The sequence below is a fragment of the Rhinoderma darwinii genome, chromosome 11 (assembly GCF_050947455.1).
Source record: "Rhinoderma darwinii isolate aRhiDar2 chromosome 11, aRhiDar2.hap1, whole genome shotgun sequence".
NCBI classification, from domain to species: domain Eukaryota; kingdom Metazoa; phylum Chordata; class Amphibia; order Anura; family Rhinodermatidae; genus Rhinoderma; species Rhinoderma darwinii.
Window position 1 is genome coordinate 77,220,405 of NC_134697.1, and position 19,652 is coordinate 77,240,056.

The 19,652-nt window shown below is 40.7% G+C and overlaps 1 protein-coding gene across 1 annotated transcript in view; it reads left to right on the plus strand.

The window, feature by feature from the left end:
* Positions 1 to 19,652, plus strand: part of LRMDA (leucine rich melanocyte differentiation associated) — an 834,718-nt gene that overhangs the window by 14,219 nt on the left and 800,847 nt on the right. Inside the window, exon 2 of the mRNA XM_075842829.1 lies at positions 1,340 to 1,440. Coding sequence (XP_075698944.1) covers positions 1,340 to 1,440 — 101 coding nt within the window. The remainder of the gene's footprint in view (positions 1 to 1,339; positions 1,441 to 19,652) is intronic.

Below are 19,652 nucleotides of genomic sequence, written 5' to 3' on the forward strand. Positions count from 1 at the left end.
ACCCTGTAAATCGACACTAAGTGTAACATTATGGCGCTCTGTTTGCCGTCGTATGGTGTCTCCGTGGCGCATTGGTTCTAGTGAAGAATGACTTTGTATTACAGCAAGCGCTCTGCATGTCAGGGTTTCTTTCCTCATGGATTCTCATAGAGTCCGTATGATAAATCCTATGTGTGTTTTTGCGTAAAATCGGAGGTACAATATGGGACCATTGCAGATGAAGTGCACAATGTGAATTTCACGCCTCAGAAAAGCATAACAATACTTATAAAGTATGGACATATCTTTCTGCTTAGGGGGTTTGGCAGCTGCAGGGGACAAACGTTACCCTGATCCCGAACAACCATTTTAACCGATTCAGGACGGGTTATTTTGATCCTTCAGGACCAGACTCCGTTTATTTTTAGCACGTGTTAAACGGCTCTAACTTTGTTTATTTGGGCTAGCGACGTAATTTTTATTTTTTTTCGTAGTCAATGCAGGTTTTTTATCATTTTTATACACCTCCTTTTGGCTATTATAGCATTTCTGGGCTTAAAGTTTGAAAATAATAGTAAAAAAAAATATGGTTTTTTACTTTTCAACAATCTTTTTCTGGTAATATAGTTTTACCCTAAAATAGAACTTTTTTTTGTGATCGTCATTGTCTTCCGTAAATTTCGATATATTAGATGTTTATTTTAGGGTAATTGGGTCAGGGCTAGTGTTACGACAATGATTCACGTTTATTTTGGGTGAGTATTTTATGTGTATTTATTATTACGTTTTTTTGCACTTTATTTACTTGTATGTTTTTTATTAGAAAAGACCTTTGGGGGACTATATTTCTTTTTTTATCATCTTCTTTTACGCCATGTAACTGGGGCTGCAGAGTAGCACCAGTTATAGGGGAAATCAGCCCACTTATAGTGACTATTGTCACTAATAGGGCTTTTCTGGGTCTAGTTAGACCCAGCAGCAGCAGCTTGCCACTAACAGCATCCCGGCAATCATGTGACCAGTCACATGATCACCAGGACCAATAGAGGCTCTCTATTCTATACACAGAGCTCATAGAGTAGAAATAATCTGAGAAGATAGACACATCGAAAGCTGCTTCTATCTTCTCCTCAGGGTCACTGGCTGTCACTGACTGCCGGGCACCCGACACTCAGCTGCCCGATCGCTCGGGCAGCAAGCTAAAACCCATGCCGTAAATACACTATGGACTTTAAGGACCCCGACTTAATAATTAGTCTTGATATGCAACTTTTCCAGTAAAGCATGCCAAGGTAAAGCAAAACTTTAAAGGTTCTTGTTTACGTTTCAAGATTGCCAAGATGATCCTTTTCTATTTTAGGTATCTTACATTGGAAAGGATTGTACTAAGATTCCATCAGTTCTCGCTAAAAAGTATGGACATCTAACAAAGAGACTAGATCTTAGCTTTAACTTATTAAGGTAAGTGAATCCTACATCAAATTTTGAGCACAAAATTCAGTTCGATGTATACAGTTTGTCCCATACTAGTAAACTTTGTTCCTGACTAGTTTAAATATGTTTTCTGAGTTTTTACTAAAATCTTGGAAATATAATGTAAGCATCAAGGAGGTTTTTCTATGTATGTTTGCATACAGTTCTTCATGCCATCTCTTTATTCATAGGATTGTTATTATTAACTTTAGTGAATATCAATAAGCAATGCACACGACATGTCTGAAAGTATATGGATACCAAAATGTCACAAAGATCTGTTCTTTTTGAACATCTCATTCCAAAATCTGACGCGTTAATATGGTGACGGCTTCTCCCTTGCTGTAGTATAGTCTCAACTTTTATGAAGTCTTCTACTGTATTTAAACTGAAATGTATCTACCTGTGTCAGGATGAGCTGCTCCTTTAGACAACAGGTGAGGATATTAGTTATCTGCTAATTATTTTTTAATGTTCATCTAATTCCGTGAACCAATTACTACTTTTCCATAGGATTATGGTTTTAATTACTATTGTCGTCCTGGAACAAATTAATATTGTAACTTCAGGCATCGCTGTATTTCTAAAGTGACTGTCTCTGTGACATCGGAAGTTTCCCTGTTTATAGGAAAGATTCTATTTAAAGCATACCTCCAGTGATCAACTTAAAATCCTTTAGGATATGCACCTCAGCGAGTAAACTCAAGAAATTGCCTGTTTAGCAGCTTCAATCACTTGTAGGCGTCACACGCTATTAATTTCTGTATGGTCAATAAATATATACTTGATACTGGAAGAAGATATAGATATAGTTGGTGTTGCTGAAACATGGCTGGACTCTTCACATGACTGGGCTTTAAATCTACAGGGTTTTACACTGTTTCGGAAAGACAGGGCAAATAGGAAAGGTGGTGGTGTATGTCTGTATGTGAGAAGCGATATGAAGGTGAGTGTAAATGAGACATTAGAGGGTGAATACTGTGAGGAGGTTGAAACCTTGTGGGTGGAATTACAAAGGGAAGTAAACACTGAAAAAATTACTTTTGGTGTAATCTATAGACCCCCCAATATAACTGAGGAGATGGAAGGTCAAATATATAAACAGATGGAGCGGGCTGCACAGGCGGGTACTGTTGTGATAATGGGAGATTTTAATTACCGGGATATTAATTGGTGTCATGGTTCGGCTTCAACTGCAAAGGGGAGACATTTCCTCAACCTGTTACAGGAAAATTTTATGGGCCAGTTTGTGGAAGACCCGACTAGAGGTGAAGCTCTGTTGGATCTGGTCATTTCTAATAATGCAGATCTTGTTGGGAATGTCAATGTTCGTGAAAACCTCGGTAACAGTGATCACAATATAGTTACATTTTACCTATACTGTAAAAAACAAACGCAGGCTGGGAGGGCAAAAATATTTAATTTTAAGAAAGCCAATTTCCCCAGGATGAGGGCTGCAATTCAGGATATAGACTGGGAAGAACTAATGTCAAATAATGGGACAAATGATAAATGGGAGATTTTCAAATCTACCTTGGGTAATTATAGTGCAAAATGTATTCCTACAGGTAACAAGTATAAACGACTAAAATTAAACCCCACATGGCTTACACCTTCTGTGAAAGGGGCAATACATGACAAAAAAAGGGCATTTAAAAAATACAAATCTGAGGGTACAGCTGTAGCCTTTGTAAAATATAAAGAGCTTAATAAAATCTGTAAAAATGTAATAAAATCAGCAAAAATACAAAATGAAAGGCAGGTGGCCAAGGATAGTAAAACAAATCCTAAAAAATTCTTCAAGCATATAAATGCAAAAAAGCCAAGGTCTGAACATGTAGGACCCCTAGATAATGGTAATGGGGAGTTGGTCACAGGGGATCAAGAGAAGGCAGAGTTACTAAATGGGTTCTTCCGCTCTGTATATACAACAGAAGAAGGAGCAGCTGATGTAGCCGGTGCCAGTGCTGTTAATATATCAGTTGATATACTGAATTGGATGAATGTAGATATGGTCCAAGCTAAATTAAATAAAATAAATGTACACAAGGCCCCGGGACCAGATGGGTTACACCCTAGAGTTCTTAAAGAGCTTAGTTCAGTTATTTCTGTCCCCCTCTTCATAATATTTAGAGAGTCTCTCATGAGTGGTATAGTGCCAAGGGACTGGCGCAGGGCAAATGTGGTGCCTATTTTCAAAAAGGGCACTAGGTCTTCGCCGGGTAATTATAGACCAGTAAGCTTAACATCAATTGTGGGGAAAATGTTTGAGGGGCTATTGAGGGACTATATACAGAATTATGTGACAATAAATAGCATTATAAGTGACAGCCAGCATGGTTTTACAAAGGACAGAAGCTGTCAAACCAACCTGATTTGTTTTTATGAAGAGGTAAGCAGAAGTCTAGACAGAGGGGCCGCTGTGGATATAGTGTTTTTGGACTTTGCAAAGGCATTTGACACTGTCCCCCATAGACGCCTAATGGGTAAATTAAGGACTATAGGTTTAGAAAGTATAGTTTGTAATTGGATTGAGAATTGGCTCAAAGACCGTATCCAGAGAGTTGTGGTCAATGATTCCTACTCTGAATGGTCCCCAGTTATAAGTGGTGTACCCCAGGGTTCAGTGCTGGGACCACTATTATTCAACTTATTTATTAATGATATAGAGGATGGGATTAATAGCATTATTTCTATTTTTGCAGATGACACCAAGCTGTGCAATATAGTTCAGACTATGGAAGATGTTTGTGAATTGCAGGCAGATTTAAACAAACTAAGTGTTTGGGCGTCCACTTGGCAAATGAAGTTTAATGTAGATAAATGTAAAGTTATGCATCTGGGTACCAACAACCTGCATGCATCATATGTCCTAGGGGGAGCTACACTGGGGGAGTCAATTGTTGAGAAGGATCTGGGTGTACTTGTAAATCATTAACTAAATTTCAGCATGCAGTGTCAATCAGCTGCTTCAAAGGCCAGCAAAATATTGTCGTGTATCAAAAGAGGCATGGACTCGCGGGACAGGGAGGTAATATTACCACTTTACAAAGCATTAGTGAGGCCTCATCTAGAATATGCAGTCCAGTTCTGGGCTCCAGTTCATAGAAAGGATGCCCTGGAGTTGGAAAAAATACAAAGAAGAGCAACGAAGCTAATAAGGGGCATGGAGAATCTAAGTTATGAGGAAAGATTAAAAGAACTAAACCTATTTAGCCTTGAAAAGAGACGACTAAGGGGGGACATGATTAACTTATATAAATATATGAATGGCGCATACAAAAAATATGGTGAAATCCTGTTCCATGTAAAACCCCCTCAAAAAACAAGGGGGCACTCCCTCCGTCTGGAGAAAAAAAGGTTCAACCTGCAGAGGCGACAAGCCTTCTTTACTGTGAGAACTGTGAATCTATGGAATAGCCTACCGCAGGAGCCGTCACAGCAGGGACAGTAGATGGCTTTATAAAAGGGTTAGATAATTTCCTAGAACAAAAAAATATTAACTGCTATGTGTAGAAATTTTTTACTTCCCCTTTCCCATCCCTTGGTTGAACTTGATGGACATGTGTCTTTTTTCAACCGTACAAACTATGTAACTATATAATAACTTTTTTTGCTATTGTCATTCCTTTTACGGCATTCAATAAAGTATTTGAACAAATATGGTACAGAGTAGGAGGGGACTTGAAATACTGCAGTCATTTATTTCCGCCATGCTGATTTCCCCTAGGCAGGAAGTATAGTGTTAGCTGAAATAAATTGAAAATGATAAAAAGTTATAAATATTAATTTATGTAAGACATTATTTCTGTTTTACTTGTAGATAGATGCTTATACATTCAGAAAAGTAGTATAGCAAAATGAAGCATATATTTATTTGAACACTTACATAAATCTTACCCAAACAGCAAATTCCAAGTTGTTTCTATGTCTGAGTGAAGTTGGTAATTAACACCTTGACGCATGAGAATGTTCCCATATGTCCTGGTGCAGGGATTGAAGTATGGAGCGGGCTAAGGCTCTGAGCCCGATCCATACGCTGCTGGTAATACAGTGGACACCTTGCACTAACAGCGAGAACAACGATCACTCTCTAAATCTGGTTGTTTTAACCACTTAGATGCCGTGGCAATAGCGAATGCGGCATCGAAGCCATTGGAAGGAGGGTTCACCCCCCACCAACTGCCCATCGCATCCCCCCTGCATCCGATGGTTGTCAGGGCTTGACAGGAGCTAAATAAATAAATCGTACCAAAAGAAACTACAGCTCATCTCGCAAAAAATTATATTTTTTTTACAAATAGTTTTTCCTTTGTAAAAGTAGTAAAACATAATAAAAACTACATACATTTTGTAATCGTATTGACCAGCAGAGTAAAGTTAAGTTGTCGTTTTATCGCGCAGTGAAGCTCAAAATACAATGGATGAATCACAGTTTTTTCCAATTCCACCCAACAAAGAATTTCTTCCCGTTTTCCAGTACATTATATGGTAATTTAAATAGTGACAATAGAAACTACATTTCCTCCTGCAAAAAATAACCTTTCACACCACTCCATTGATGAAAAATAAAAAAAGTTAAGGCTTTTGGAAGGCGAGGAGTGAAAAACGAAAACAAAAAAAAACAAAAATGGCTGTGGCGCCTAGGGGCCTGTGGCAGATCTCAATATCAATGTACTGATTTTGGCGTAGATTTTTTTGTACTGATTTTGCCATAGGCTGCAATACTATGATATTGCAGTCGATGGCATAAGCGATCTAATGATCGCAGGGTCAAGCCCCCTAGAGGGGCTAAAAAATAGTAATAAAATAATGTAAAACATTTTTTAAAAAATATACATAAATTTTAATTTCTCTAGATCACATATAAAAATAAACATAAACACATTAGCTATCCCCGCGTCCGAAAATGGCCGAACTATAAAAGTATTTATCCAATACGGTGAACGTCGTAGCTGGAAAAAAGATCAAAATTGCAGAGTCACAGTTTTTTTGCCACTTCAGCACCTTAAACAAATGTAATAAAAAGTGATCGAAAAGCCAGACATTCCACAAAATGGTATCAATAAAAACTACATATTTTCCCATACAAAAAGATGCCCTACACAGCTCTATACATAAATATAAAAAAGGTATGGGGGTCACAATATGACCATGCAAATTAAACAAATTTCTTTCTAACTTTTTACATTTTTTTAAAGGTACTAAAACATAACAAAAACTGTATAAATTTGGTATCACCGTGATCGTACTGACCCACAGAATAAAGGTAATGAGTCATTTTCACCGTACATTGAACACCGAAAAAACAAAACCCATAAGAAAATGGTGGAACTGCTGTTTTTTTCCAATTCCGCCCCATTCTGATTTTTTTCCAGCTTCCCAGTACATCATACAATATTAAATAGTGCCATTAAAAAGTACAATTTGTTGCGTAAAAATTAAGCCCTCATATGGCTGTCAACGAAAAAATTAAAAAGTTAGGACTTTTTGAAGGCGGGGAGGAAAAAACAAAAGCATAAAAACTAAAATTTGTCTGGTCCTGAAAGAGTTAAAGTAAATGGTGTTTTATAGAAAATGTGCCAAATTTTGGTGCAACTTTGCGAATTTTGGCCCAATTTTAATTGTTTGCACTTCCATAGACACTTTTTAAAAGTGTCCCAGAAGGTGGTGTGGCTTAGCAAGAAGGGGAATGGCTTACACGAAAGGAGCATGGCTTAAAATGCGCCAAAGTGCAGCTAAAAACTGGTGCAAAATAAGCCAAATCAAAGGTGGTATAAGGAAGAGAAAAGTGTCTTACAGGTCATGCAAGGTGCGCAGTGGGGTATTAAGTGTACCATGGGCCCTGAGCTGTTGACACAACCTGGGCCCCTTCCTTCTCGCTTACATGTAATGCACCTCCCAAACCCACTTTTTCCTTGCGAGACGCCTAAAAAACGGTTTTCTTCTTTGAACGTTTTTATTAAAACTTTAAAACAAACAATCCTATTAAGAATTTATTTCAAATATAAAACCGTAGTATATGAACTTAGATGTGATCAATAACAGCTTGATTCTGCATGTCAGAGACACGCAGGAACCACTGTCACTAAACCTGTCAGTCCCGCGGACCTGACGGATACAGCTTTTAGTGCTAGGTACAGCTGCTCTGTATACAGGATACAAAGCGGCTGTATCTCAAAAAGTAGTTTTTAAAAGGTGTACATAGCCTTTAACACATCAAATAAAAAATGATAATACCTCTCTGTAAAGTGTAATTAAACTTTTAAAAAAACTTTTGAAATATTAGAAGTTTTGATCGGCAGGGTTCCAAGCGCTGTGGCACCCGCTGATCGCTTAAATTAAGTGGCAGAAGGGCTCGGGTGAGCACTGTGCCGCTTTGTTTCTAATCGGTATTCCTCCGAGCAGTGTATGGTCTCAATAGATAGTCTATGAGTCCACTGCGCTCTTGAGTCCACCAAAAAAACAGAAACCTTACGGAACGGAAACAAACGGATACGATTTACAATGGAAACATTACCATAACATTGAAATCAATGGTAATGCAAACGCAAGCTACGCTGTCCGTTTGCCTTTCCGTTGATGGGAACTTCGACGTAGATGTGAACACGCCCTTACTGTATCAACAATGCAATCAATTCAGAAGGCGGTGTGCAGAGAACTGCATCGCTGATTTCTAGCGCGTCCAGGAGTGTTGCAAGCCTCAAAGCATATGCCCCCACACGAAAAAATTACCTATATACATATACAGTTATTATATCATACAACTATACCAGATGAAATATTACCTGCATTATGTTACTGAACACAACTCACTATTATAAGACCACTATTACCAATAATAACACTGAATAATTCCCCCATACTGTTACTGAATAATACCGCCACCATAACCACATAGAGACTGAATAATACCCCCATACTGTTACTGAATAATACAACCACACCATAACCACATAGTCACTGAATAATACCCCCATACCGTTACTGAATAAAAACCACTGTACAGAGACCAATATTACCAGCATATAGGGACCATATAGTGGTAGATGCCAGATACACAGGAGCACTGCAGACAATATAAGCGATTACAGTACACTTATATCTAGTGACTCACAGGTGATGTCTTCTCTGATTAGTTGTTCACTTTCCCTTTTTTTTCTCCAGTTGGCCCAGACCACTGTGACGACTTATTCCAGCCACGACTCGTTTCTGCAGAATTTGACACAGACATGTTGGTTTCTGGCTTTTCCAGCACCCCCACACTTAAACCCAATCCTCTAAACAAACTCGTAATCCACAGTGCCCCAGATGGTAATAATGATCCCTCAGTTCTCGACACAAAAGTGCCCCATCAGTAACCATGCCCCCTTTGTGCCCCCCAAAGTAATAATATGCCCCTTTGTGCTGCCTGTAGATGGTGCCAGACACACAGCTCCCTGTAGATGGTACCACACACACGGCTCCCCTGTAGATGGCTCCGCACACACAGCCCCCTGCAGATGGTGCCACACACACACCCCCTGCAGATGGCGCCGCACACACTGCCCCCTGCAGATGGCGCCGCTCACACAGCCCCCTGCAGATGGTGCCGGACACACAGCCCCCTGCAGATGGCGCCGCACACACAACCCCCTGCAGATGGCGCCGCACACACAGCGCCCTGCAGATGGTGCCGCACACACAGCGCTCTGCAGATGGCGCCGCACACAGCCCCCTGCAGATTGCGCCGCACACACAGCCCCCTGCAGATGGCGCCGCAAACACAGCCCCCTGCAGATGGTGCCGCAAACACAGCCCCCTGCAGATTGTGCCGCACACACAGCCCCCTGCAGATGGTGCCGCACACACAGCCCCCTGCAGATGGTGCCGCACACACAGCCCCCTGCAGATGGTGCCGCACACACAGCCCCCTGCAGATGGTGCCGCACACACAGCCCTCTGCAGATGGCGCCACACACACAGCCCCCTGCAGATGGCGCCGCACACACAGCCCCCTGCAGATGGCGCCACACACACAGCCCCCCTCCTTTGTGTAGATAGTGCCACACAGCCCCCCACCCTTGTGTAGATAGTGCCACACAGTACACACCCCACCCCCCTGGTATATTGCCACACAGCCCCCCCCAAAAAATAATATATATTGTACTTACTTTGCCCCGTTCCCGTAACAGACGGAGCGCTGCACAGGCTCTGTGCTGGACGCATGCGCAGACCAGCATGATGCAGTGGCGCCAACGTGTCTTGCAGCCTGTAGTATACATTTGTATCTGCGTCCTGAGGATACAATGGGAGGATACAATGTGGTTAGGTACGGTTTGGGCGGCATGGGCCCCCTGGGAGCCTTAGCCCCGGGTGGCCTCCCGAACCGCCCTAATGATCCGCAACTGAAGGTGCACCAAAATGATCATACAGCACGCACCACTGTGATAAATTTTGCACATTGTGTGACTGGCTGTTCTAAGTTTACGGAGTCTATTAGACCGCATTAGTAAATTTGGGCCCTTGTTGCTTTTAGGTACTCTGTAATTCTCTGTTAATTTCTTTATATGGTTAGACGCTACATTTCCTAGGTTTGCAAGAAGTAGCAGGCAGACGGGAGGAATCAGACTGCATATGGTTTGTTTGTATTCTGTAACTATTCATACGCTTAGATCTTTATAGGAGCTGTAGACATAAAGTGGTAGGATATTTTTAATCATTACCTACTGTAAAGTTGCTTTCTTATTTTAGATGCATTGGAGCTATAAAAAAATAAAAAGGACGCAAAGGTGTACATGGCCTTTAATTGTAACACAGAGCAAGCATTCTGCTGACATGTCACATGCATCTCGTTCACATTATTTAAGAGATCTGCAGGTTTCAGCCTGACCCCACCGTGGAGGAATCTGGCTTCAAAGTTTAGGACGATGTTTTGTGTTTGCCCTCCTTCTCCTTTCCACTTTTGGTCATCAGATTAAATGCATGTTTTTAATTGTGATAGCAAGGATTTTAGTACAGTGCGCAAACTGTAGTAAAGCTTTAAAATAACATTTGTTCTGGGGCGTAGCCTGACCGCTGAATATAATGGCAGCTTCGCTCTCTAGCTCCTAACAAGTCTGAACAGATCCTGAGCTACACTGAGGCAAAGAGTAAATAATATGATCAAGATCAGGAAGGACAGAAGCAGGGACCCTCCTGGCATCTCCGGGCCGCAAAAGCATCAAGTGGACCTAGGAAAATTAATTCAGAAGAGGAGCATGCAAAGTGACACCTGAGCTCCTAAGATGGTGCCGCCTCCCACGTCTGACTTCTAGGACGGCTCAGATGCAGTCAGCACATATGGGGCGGCGGCGCCTACTTCAGCTGCTCAGATTACAAGGTCCTTTCTTAAGAAATTTCTCGAGCAAGCTATCACTCCTGTGAAGGAACTCGCAGAATTCAGGTAAACTTATAGGACATAGATTGGAGTGCTTGGGGTCAAAAGGTTTGAGACTTCACTACACTGACTCGGTAGGACATAAACTGCAAGTCCAATAGTCACAGTTGAACATGGCATTCACTCTTATTGAGGATATGGAGAATAGGAGCTGCAGAAAGAACATTAGACTAAATGGCTTGCCAGAATTGTATGGAAGCCTTGCCATCTATTGCGTGGAAAATTTTCACCTCACTGCTGGACGAAGAAAGGGCCACAAAAGTGGTGATAGAGTGGATACAAAGAGCCCTACGCCCAAAGCCACGTGCAAATTACCTAATCTGTGGGCTGCTAAGTTATGTCGATACAGCAGCCATCCTGTCTGCAAATAGAGACCAAACAGCTCTACATTTTTAAGAGTCCACAATCCACTTATATCAGTTGCGGCTTTCTCTCTGTCCAAAAGAGGCATAATGCGTCAATTGGTACTAAAGCTGTGAGAACTCAAGATTCCCTTCGGGTTGGCCATAATTAAACGTGGGAGACTTATATTGATCCACACTCCGGGTGATCTAGAAAGCGCGTTGGAACGCTTGGGAATTCCTCCAACCACCATACCGTCCTGGATGTCAGCACAGACTGATATTACATTTCCGGTTTGGCCTAAGATGGATTCCCGGTCGGTGCACTCCAAGACTAAATCACTTAGGAACAAGAAACTTTGGTCTAGACCGGTAGGGTAGGACAATACTTGAACCTACACAGCGACCAAAGTATGATATTTAGTCCCTACCAAGGACTTGACCTGCTCTTCTGATCATATTGGATATGACGAGGTTTACCCTGTCTTTAATTGTTTGTCACATATTTTTCACTTTATTCTGCTCGATCTTAACATTATTCCAATATTACACTAGATGAGCTTATTCTCTCTGGTGACATCACATTGCGAACTTGGGTGCGATTTACTTTTTTCGACTGCAATGTGAGAGTCACGGCTATGGGGTATGTGGACCCACTAGGCTGTTCCGCCGTAGCAATAGTCAAACAATAGTCAATAACAGTCTCTAGGGCAAGAGTACCTGGATAGATGATTTGGCAAACACTCAGAGTGGCAGGCACCAGGCATAGCAGACGCGTAGCGTAGCAGACACGTGGCACAGATGACACTCTCGATTACGCACTGGAACAAACACAATTGTTGGATACGGGATACAGGAAACGGGAACACTGGATACAACTATGGGACCATTTGCAAAGACAAACCTGGGCAGACACAACAACATTAATGCAAGGAGAGGAAGAGCAGAACTCTTTTTAAAGTCCAGGATGTAAAGGGATTGGCTATGGAACTTGCCTGCAGTGGTGTTCGTGCTGGCCCTTTATGTCCGAGAATGAGCGCATGCGCACCCTACAAGATTCAGTGGGGGAGCTGCAGCCGTCTTTGGGGAGGGAGACGCCAGCGGTTGTGACTGCCGGCGAGTAGGATGTTCTGGCGGTCAGCTACCGCGGCCACAACAGTGGGTTACAGTTAGGTCCAGAACTATTTGGACAGTGACACAAGTTTTGGCATTTTAGATGTTTACCAAAACAGTTATATGATCAATATGGGCTTAAAGTGCAGACTCTCAGCTTTAATTTGAGGATATTCACATCCTAGTTTGAGGAAGGGTTTAGGAATTACAACTCTTTAATATGTAGCTGCCTCTTTTTCAAGGGACCAAAAGTAATTGGACAATTCCCTCAAAAGCTATTTAATGGGCTATTCCCTCGTTAATTCGTCATCAATTAAGCAGGTAAAAGGTCTGCAGTTCATTCCAGGTGTGGCATTTGGAAGCTGTTGCTGTGAACCCACAACATGAGGTCAAAGGAGCTCTGAATGCAAGTGAAACAGACCATCGTTGGGCTAAAAAAAATGAAGAAATCCATCAGAGAGAGAGAGCACAAATGTTAGGAGTGGCCAAATCAACAGTTTGGTACATTCTTGAAAAAAAGAGCGCACTAGTGATCTCGTGAACTCCAAAAGGCCTGGACGTCCACTGAAGAGAACGGTGGTGGATGATCAAAGAATTCTTTCCATGGTGAAGAAAAACCCCTTCACAACATCTACCCAAGTGAACAACACTCTCCTGGAAGTACGTGTTTTATTACCAAAGTCTGCCATAAAGAGAAGACTTCATGAGCGCAAATACAGAGGGTTCATCACAAGGTGCAAATCATTAATCAGGCTCAAAAATAGAAAGGCCAGATTAGACTTTGCCAAACAACATCTAAAGAAGCCAGCCCAGTTCTGGAACAGCATTTTTTGGACAGATGAAACTAAGATCAACCTTACCAGAATGATGGGAGGGAGAACGTATGGAGAGGCTTGGAACGGCTCATGATCCAAAACACACCGCATTCTCTGTAAAACTTGGTGGAAGCAGTGTGATGGCATGGGCATGCATGGCTGCCAAAGGCACAGGGTCACTAGTGTTTATTGATGATGTGACTGAAGACCGAAGCAGCCGGATGAATTCTGAAGTGTTCAGGGATATACTTTCTGCTCAGATTCAACCAAATGCAGCAAGGTTGATTGGACGTCGTTTCACAGTAGAGAAGGACAATGACCCAAAACATACTGTGAAAGCAACCAACAATTTTTTTTAGGCAAAGAAGTGGAATATTCTGCAATGGCCAAGTCAATCACCAGATCTCAACCCGATCGAGCATGCGTTCCACTTCATTAAGACAAAACTGAAGGAAAAAAACCCACAAACAAGCAACAACTGAAGAAGCTGCAGTAAAGGCCGGGCAAAGCATCACAAAGGAGGAAACCCAGCGTTTGATGATGTCCATGGGCTCCAGACTTCAGGCAGTCAGTGCCTGCAAAGGGTTCTCTACAAAGTATTAAAAAAAACATTTTATTTATGGTAATGTTAATTTGTCCAATTACTTTGGAGCATCTGAAATGAGGAGGCTGTGTAGAAAAATGGTTGCAATTCTTAAACGTTTCACGGGATATTTTTGTTCAACCCCTTGAGTTAAACCTGAAAATCTACACTTCAATTGCATCTCCGTTGTTTCATTTCAAATCCAATGTGGTGGCATGCAGAGCCCAAATCATGAAGATTGTGTCACTGTCCAAATAATTCTGGATCTAACTGTACATCTACCTTATCTTGCTGTTTTATGACTTTTTTTTTGTTTTATATTCGTGTTATTTTATTTTTCGTCTGCTATATATAGAAACATGGCCAAGAGTGTCAGGTTCACATCTTCGTAACCAAAAAGCGCCATACTAATGTGTCTTTTTTTATTTTTTTATATCTATAACTTATCCATGGACATCTATAATTTACTTGGTTTGTGCTAGGTCCCAGTTCAGAATGTGACTCACTCCTACCCTCACGCAGCAGTGGGTTGGTATCGGCAGGACGATAGATTTGTCAGCTTTTCAGTTTCCTTCTTTTTTACTGTCTGTCTACCATATTTGTCATCCTATAGCTGCAATTTTTTCTTCTCTTGTACACCTCTGTTTTCTTTTTCCCCATTTTGTTTTCCTAAAGTTTTGTATTACCTACTTGTAATCCCCTTCCTTCCTTTGCCTTTTAGGCAAAATATTGTAAATCAAACACTGATTTTACTTAGCAATGGCATTGGTCAAGCTAGTCACGTATAACACAAATGGGCTAAATACCACAAGAAAGCGTAATCAGATTATATCTTTACTTAAACATGAGCATGTGTCTATATCATTCTTACAGGAAACCAACTTCAAAGAGGGCAAGGTTCCAAATTTGCCCACTAATGATTTCTCTTCTTGGTTCCATAGCTGCAGCTCAGGCTCTGCTGCGCGTAGAATTTCTATAGCCCTTCACAAGGACTTATCCTTCTTCATGAATGTTCGACATGACTCGAGCAAAGGCAGAGCTCTTTTTCTTAGAGGTACGCTGGGAACACTACCCAGCACATTAGGAAACTTGTATGTACCTAACACTGCACAAATCTCCTCACTTCTTCATATTTTAAGAGCTTCAGGCTTTTGCTGAAAGTACTATTATACTTGGAGGAGATCTAAATTTGACATTACACCCAGAATTAGATTTTTCCACGTGTAGATCTACCTCTTCCCAAAGCAGGACTTAGAAGGCTTTTGCGTAAATTTCATGAGCTTGGATTAATAGATTCTTGGAGAATATTGCAACCTACATCTTTTAACTACACTTTTTACTTTTATCCTCATGGATTGCATCAGAGACTGGACTACTTGCTATTACATGAACATTTAATACTGTCTTTACAATCTCCTTATATTGGCCAGATAACTTCATCAAACCATGCCCCTGTGTTATCTACACTAATTGTTTCTGCCCTACCAGCGAGGGAATGGACGTGGAGGTTAAATGAAACTCTCTTGGTTCCATCAGCTCTTTGACAGACACTCTGAGAACTTATTTTGAAGTGAATGCCACAGAGGAAGTTTCAGCCACTATAGTGTGGGAAGCAGACAAAACCTTTATTAGGGGAATATTGATTTCTTTAGTTAAGATCAAGAGAGAGAAAGCAGTATCCTCTTTGTTATCGCAAATTGAAGCCTCCGTTAAACTACATAAATGCTCCTAGTCCAAAGATTTGCAAACTGAGCTTAGTATTCTTAGGACCAAACAAATTACTCACAAATTAGTGTCCCATCTTATGCATTTCCAACAAAATTTATATGCTCATGGTGATAAGGGAGAGAAATTAATGTCAGCATTTATTAAAAAATGTAAAGAAAAATAATGTATTAGTCACAAAGACTTCTGATCGCTGTCTGTTCAGCTACATTGGACATAGCTCAAGCTTTTAGTAGTTATTACTCTGATTTATATAATATCCCAATACCTTTCTCCTCCCTAGACTGCAACAAATCCAAGCCTTTTTGGATCCATGAGTCTTACCCACACTTTCTGATTAGGAGGCCTGCAACCTTGTCAGACCTATAACAATTGAGGCAGAAAAGGTACTTCTGGGAAAAGTTTTTTACCTGATAGTATATCTTTACATTTTCTGTAATATTTAACTGTAAGACCACTTGCCCATTTCGAAAAGGCATTAAATGAGCTAATACAAGGAGATTCTCTAGCTGACTAGTTGCGGAAGGCATATATCACAATTCTACCCAAAGAAGGGAAAGATGCAGCATTGTGTTCAAGTTGTTGGCCTATATACCATAAATTTAAACTTTTAAACATTTGGGAAAAATTGCTTTCTACTAGCATTAGGATCAAAAGTTTTTTTTGCCATGGAGGGAGAGTATACACAACGCCATTCACCAGATGAATTGCATTCAATATGCCAACGGCTCCGGTTTACCCCTTATCATTCTCTACACGGATGCCGAGAAGGCTTTTGATAGTGGCCTGGGATTTCATTGAGTCTTACAAAATTTTACTTTCGTAGTCGTTTCATTAAAGCTATATTTACATTACATTGCCGACCATCAGCCAGACTCGGTGAATGGTGTGCTAGCTCCCTCTATCTCTATTAGTAATGGCACAAGGCAGGGCTGTCCCCCTATCCCCGACTCTTAACACTGGAAACACTTTTGCAGAGGTTAAGACAGGATGATCATATTGAAGGTATCACAATGCATTCACAAACCCATCTGGTGGCTGCTTTTGCTGATGAGCTATTAACTACTAACTATTAGGATCCGATGCAGGCCCTTCTCCACATTCTGGACGTGTTCTCCACGTACGGTCTCTTATCTAACTTTAAAGTAAACTATACTAAGTCAGAAATCCTGAATGTCTCCTTGCTGCTTAAATTGGCAAGAGAACTGGCATCCAAACGCAAGTTGTGCATGGTCTAAAACCTCAGTAAAATATCGGAATATCTTGGCATTCAATTACCTAGAGACTTGCATGATTTTTATGTACTGAATTACAAACCTCTCTTACACAAAACACAACACCTACTTTTTACTAATCAACTTCCTTTTTGTGGATGGGGAAGAAAAACTTGCTTCAAACTTATGTCTTAGCTATTTATTATACAACATGTTACTGGTACCCATTAACTTACCCAGGAGTGTTCGTAGACTTTTTTTCCTCTTTTTTTCTTTGGAAACAAAGGAAGCCTCGTATAACTTGCCGTCTTCTTTCGCAGAAGAAACATAAATAAGGTCTTGGAATTCCCAACATAGATGATTACTATGAAGCTATTAATTTGCAAACATGGCTAGATATGGTGTTCTCTGTTGGAAACCTAGAGGGAAGTATTATGACACATTTCCATCATGATTCCCCTGCTGAAGGGTACCCTCGCTGTTTGGGCGAAACATGGTCTGTCTCCCATAGTGGGTCCTTCACCATCGCAGTTGACTTCATCTGCGGAATTACCAAAATTGATACCTTCTACCATCTCTTCAGAGTCGAGCTTCTGGAATCTTGTTTTTTTTTTTTCGGAATTTAGATTGCAGAACTCATGTCAGATGATAAAATACCATGGCAGATATGGTCCGGTTTCTGATGCCATCCCCACCACCCAATTTTTTACAACTTCAGTATTTACAGTCAATCTGCTCATGTCTTTTTTAAATGACCACGGGCCTCGCAGAGATCTCACTTGGTTTGAACTAGAAAACACAAACTTTCGAGTATTTATTCTCAACTTCTACTTCTTGGAGTACCAGCTGTGCCATCCTGTCTTGGGAATCGGAGCTTGGGCTGCGGCTGTCTGACTGAGAAAAAGACTTCATTTTGACCCATTCACATGGATTCCCAAGTTGTGTAAAATTGCAGGAGAACCATTATAAATTGCTTACCCAGCGGGAAAAAACTCTAGAAGCATTACATCGCATGGACCTGGCAGATTAAAATCTGTGTTGGAGATGTCAGTCACATGTTGGTTCTTTATCTCGAATATGGTGGCATTGCCCATTGATTAAATCATAATGGAAGCCGGTTAAAACTTCTATAAATGTTGTATGTGGTACATCTATTGTGTTGTCTATGGAAATAATAGCATTAGCTCTCCCTGCGACAGTTTAACACCATCAAAATGACCTACCTAATATCAGCTGCTAAAGCTTTAGTTCCCTTACATTGGCTGCAAACTTTTCCTCGTACCGCGAACTAGTTGGTGGATAAAGTAAACCAAATATGTTGCATGGAAGAACTATCCAATAGGGTAGATGGCTTTTCTGATTCCTTTGTAAAGATATGGTCCTCATGGGTTCAACATAGAGATGCCCCGTCATGAGATTTTTCTTAGATATGTAACTACTTACATTTGACTACTACCTATGCCTGAATTGTATGTTTGGTTTCATCCTCTCTCTCCCCCTCCTCCCTCTCCCCTACTCCTCTCTCCCCCCTGCTCCTTCATATACCCTTGTTTCATTGGTACTAGGTCCATAAGAATTATATTCTCTGTTCAAGAGTGTAATTCTCACTCCCATTGTTGACCGCTACATTTTTGTTTGTGATTTGACCATGGGAGCTACTATGGTGTTATTCGCTCATCATCTCTGGTTTATGTGAAATGATTTTGGAATTGACCGTAGGGTCATGGAAAGGACGTGTTTTGAGACATGGGGTGTATCCACTTAGGGCCCTCCTAACCTTTCTTTACACCTGTGATTTGAGGCTAATATTAACGCAAACCATGAAGTAAGTTTCACTTGAACATGTTTATGTTTTTAAACGTTTGAGTTGACAATAACTACAATATATTGTTTTTAAATGAATTGTGGGAGCTGTTTATTTGGACGTGTTTGCTGGCACTTGCTCTGTTGGTATGCTTCTTAAAGATTAAGTATGGTATTGTAACGGAAAGTGATAGTGTAATTGTTGGTAAGTAGAAGAGTGTGGAGAATAGGCAAATTAAGGGGAGTGTAGTTATCTTTTGATAGAAATGCATATTTATCATCACGGATGGCTGTTATTAATGTAGCTGTCACACTGAAACACATTTTCTGCATTAAATCCATTTAGTATATGCATTATTTGGCCTGGAATGCCATGAGGACATCAAAGCCCCTTTAGGCATAAAGAGCACTGTGCCCTGCTGTGGAAGCAGAAGGAAGCTTGATCAATAAACCTGACATGTTAATGCAGAGCAAATAGAATAAAAGTTTATTTTTTTTTTTACAAGACATGACAACCTTGTGGCAGCTGGCAGGCTGAAGCAGTAACTGCACAGCCGTAGTAACGTTGATCTGACAAGCAAAAGGGAGAGATGATGGTTATAAGTTGGTTTTGTTTCAAACTTCTTTCTTGATCTGTCAGATTTGGAAGGTGTCTGAATGGACCCTTTTTTCTTATATATTTTTTTTTTTTGTTGTGTGAAAATTGTAGTCTTGTGTCGTAATGGTGCAGTTATGTCTTCTTGGATTGTAAATGTTGTGGTTTTAATTGATTTCACTTTAGCTGTTGAAGCTGTCAGGCATTTATAATCCGTAAGTCCTATAGATACAGCGCTGGTATGTCACGCTTCAATGTGTAGTTATCAGGAAATTAATATCCTTAATGAACTGGTGCTTTCGAGCTAACAGGGCGTAAAATCCAACTTACCCTTTTCAATTGCTAATAGCATACCCCCCTTCCTGTATTTAGTTTGGAGAACAGCCTTCCAACAGCCTGTTTCTTTGATGCCCGACAAAATGCCAGCTTTGCTGTGGGTACATTGCGTGATCAATTACAATAAATATAGTAATTACACTAGAGTTAGTAATTAACATAATTGTAGTCAATTACTACAAATACAGTGTACAGCTAAATAAATGAGAAGGGAGAAATTAGTAAGCTAATTGATTTATCTTTGGAACGGCTTTGTT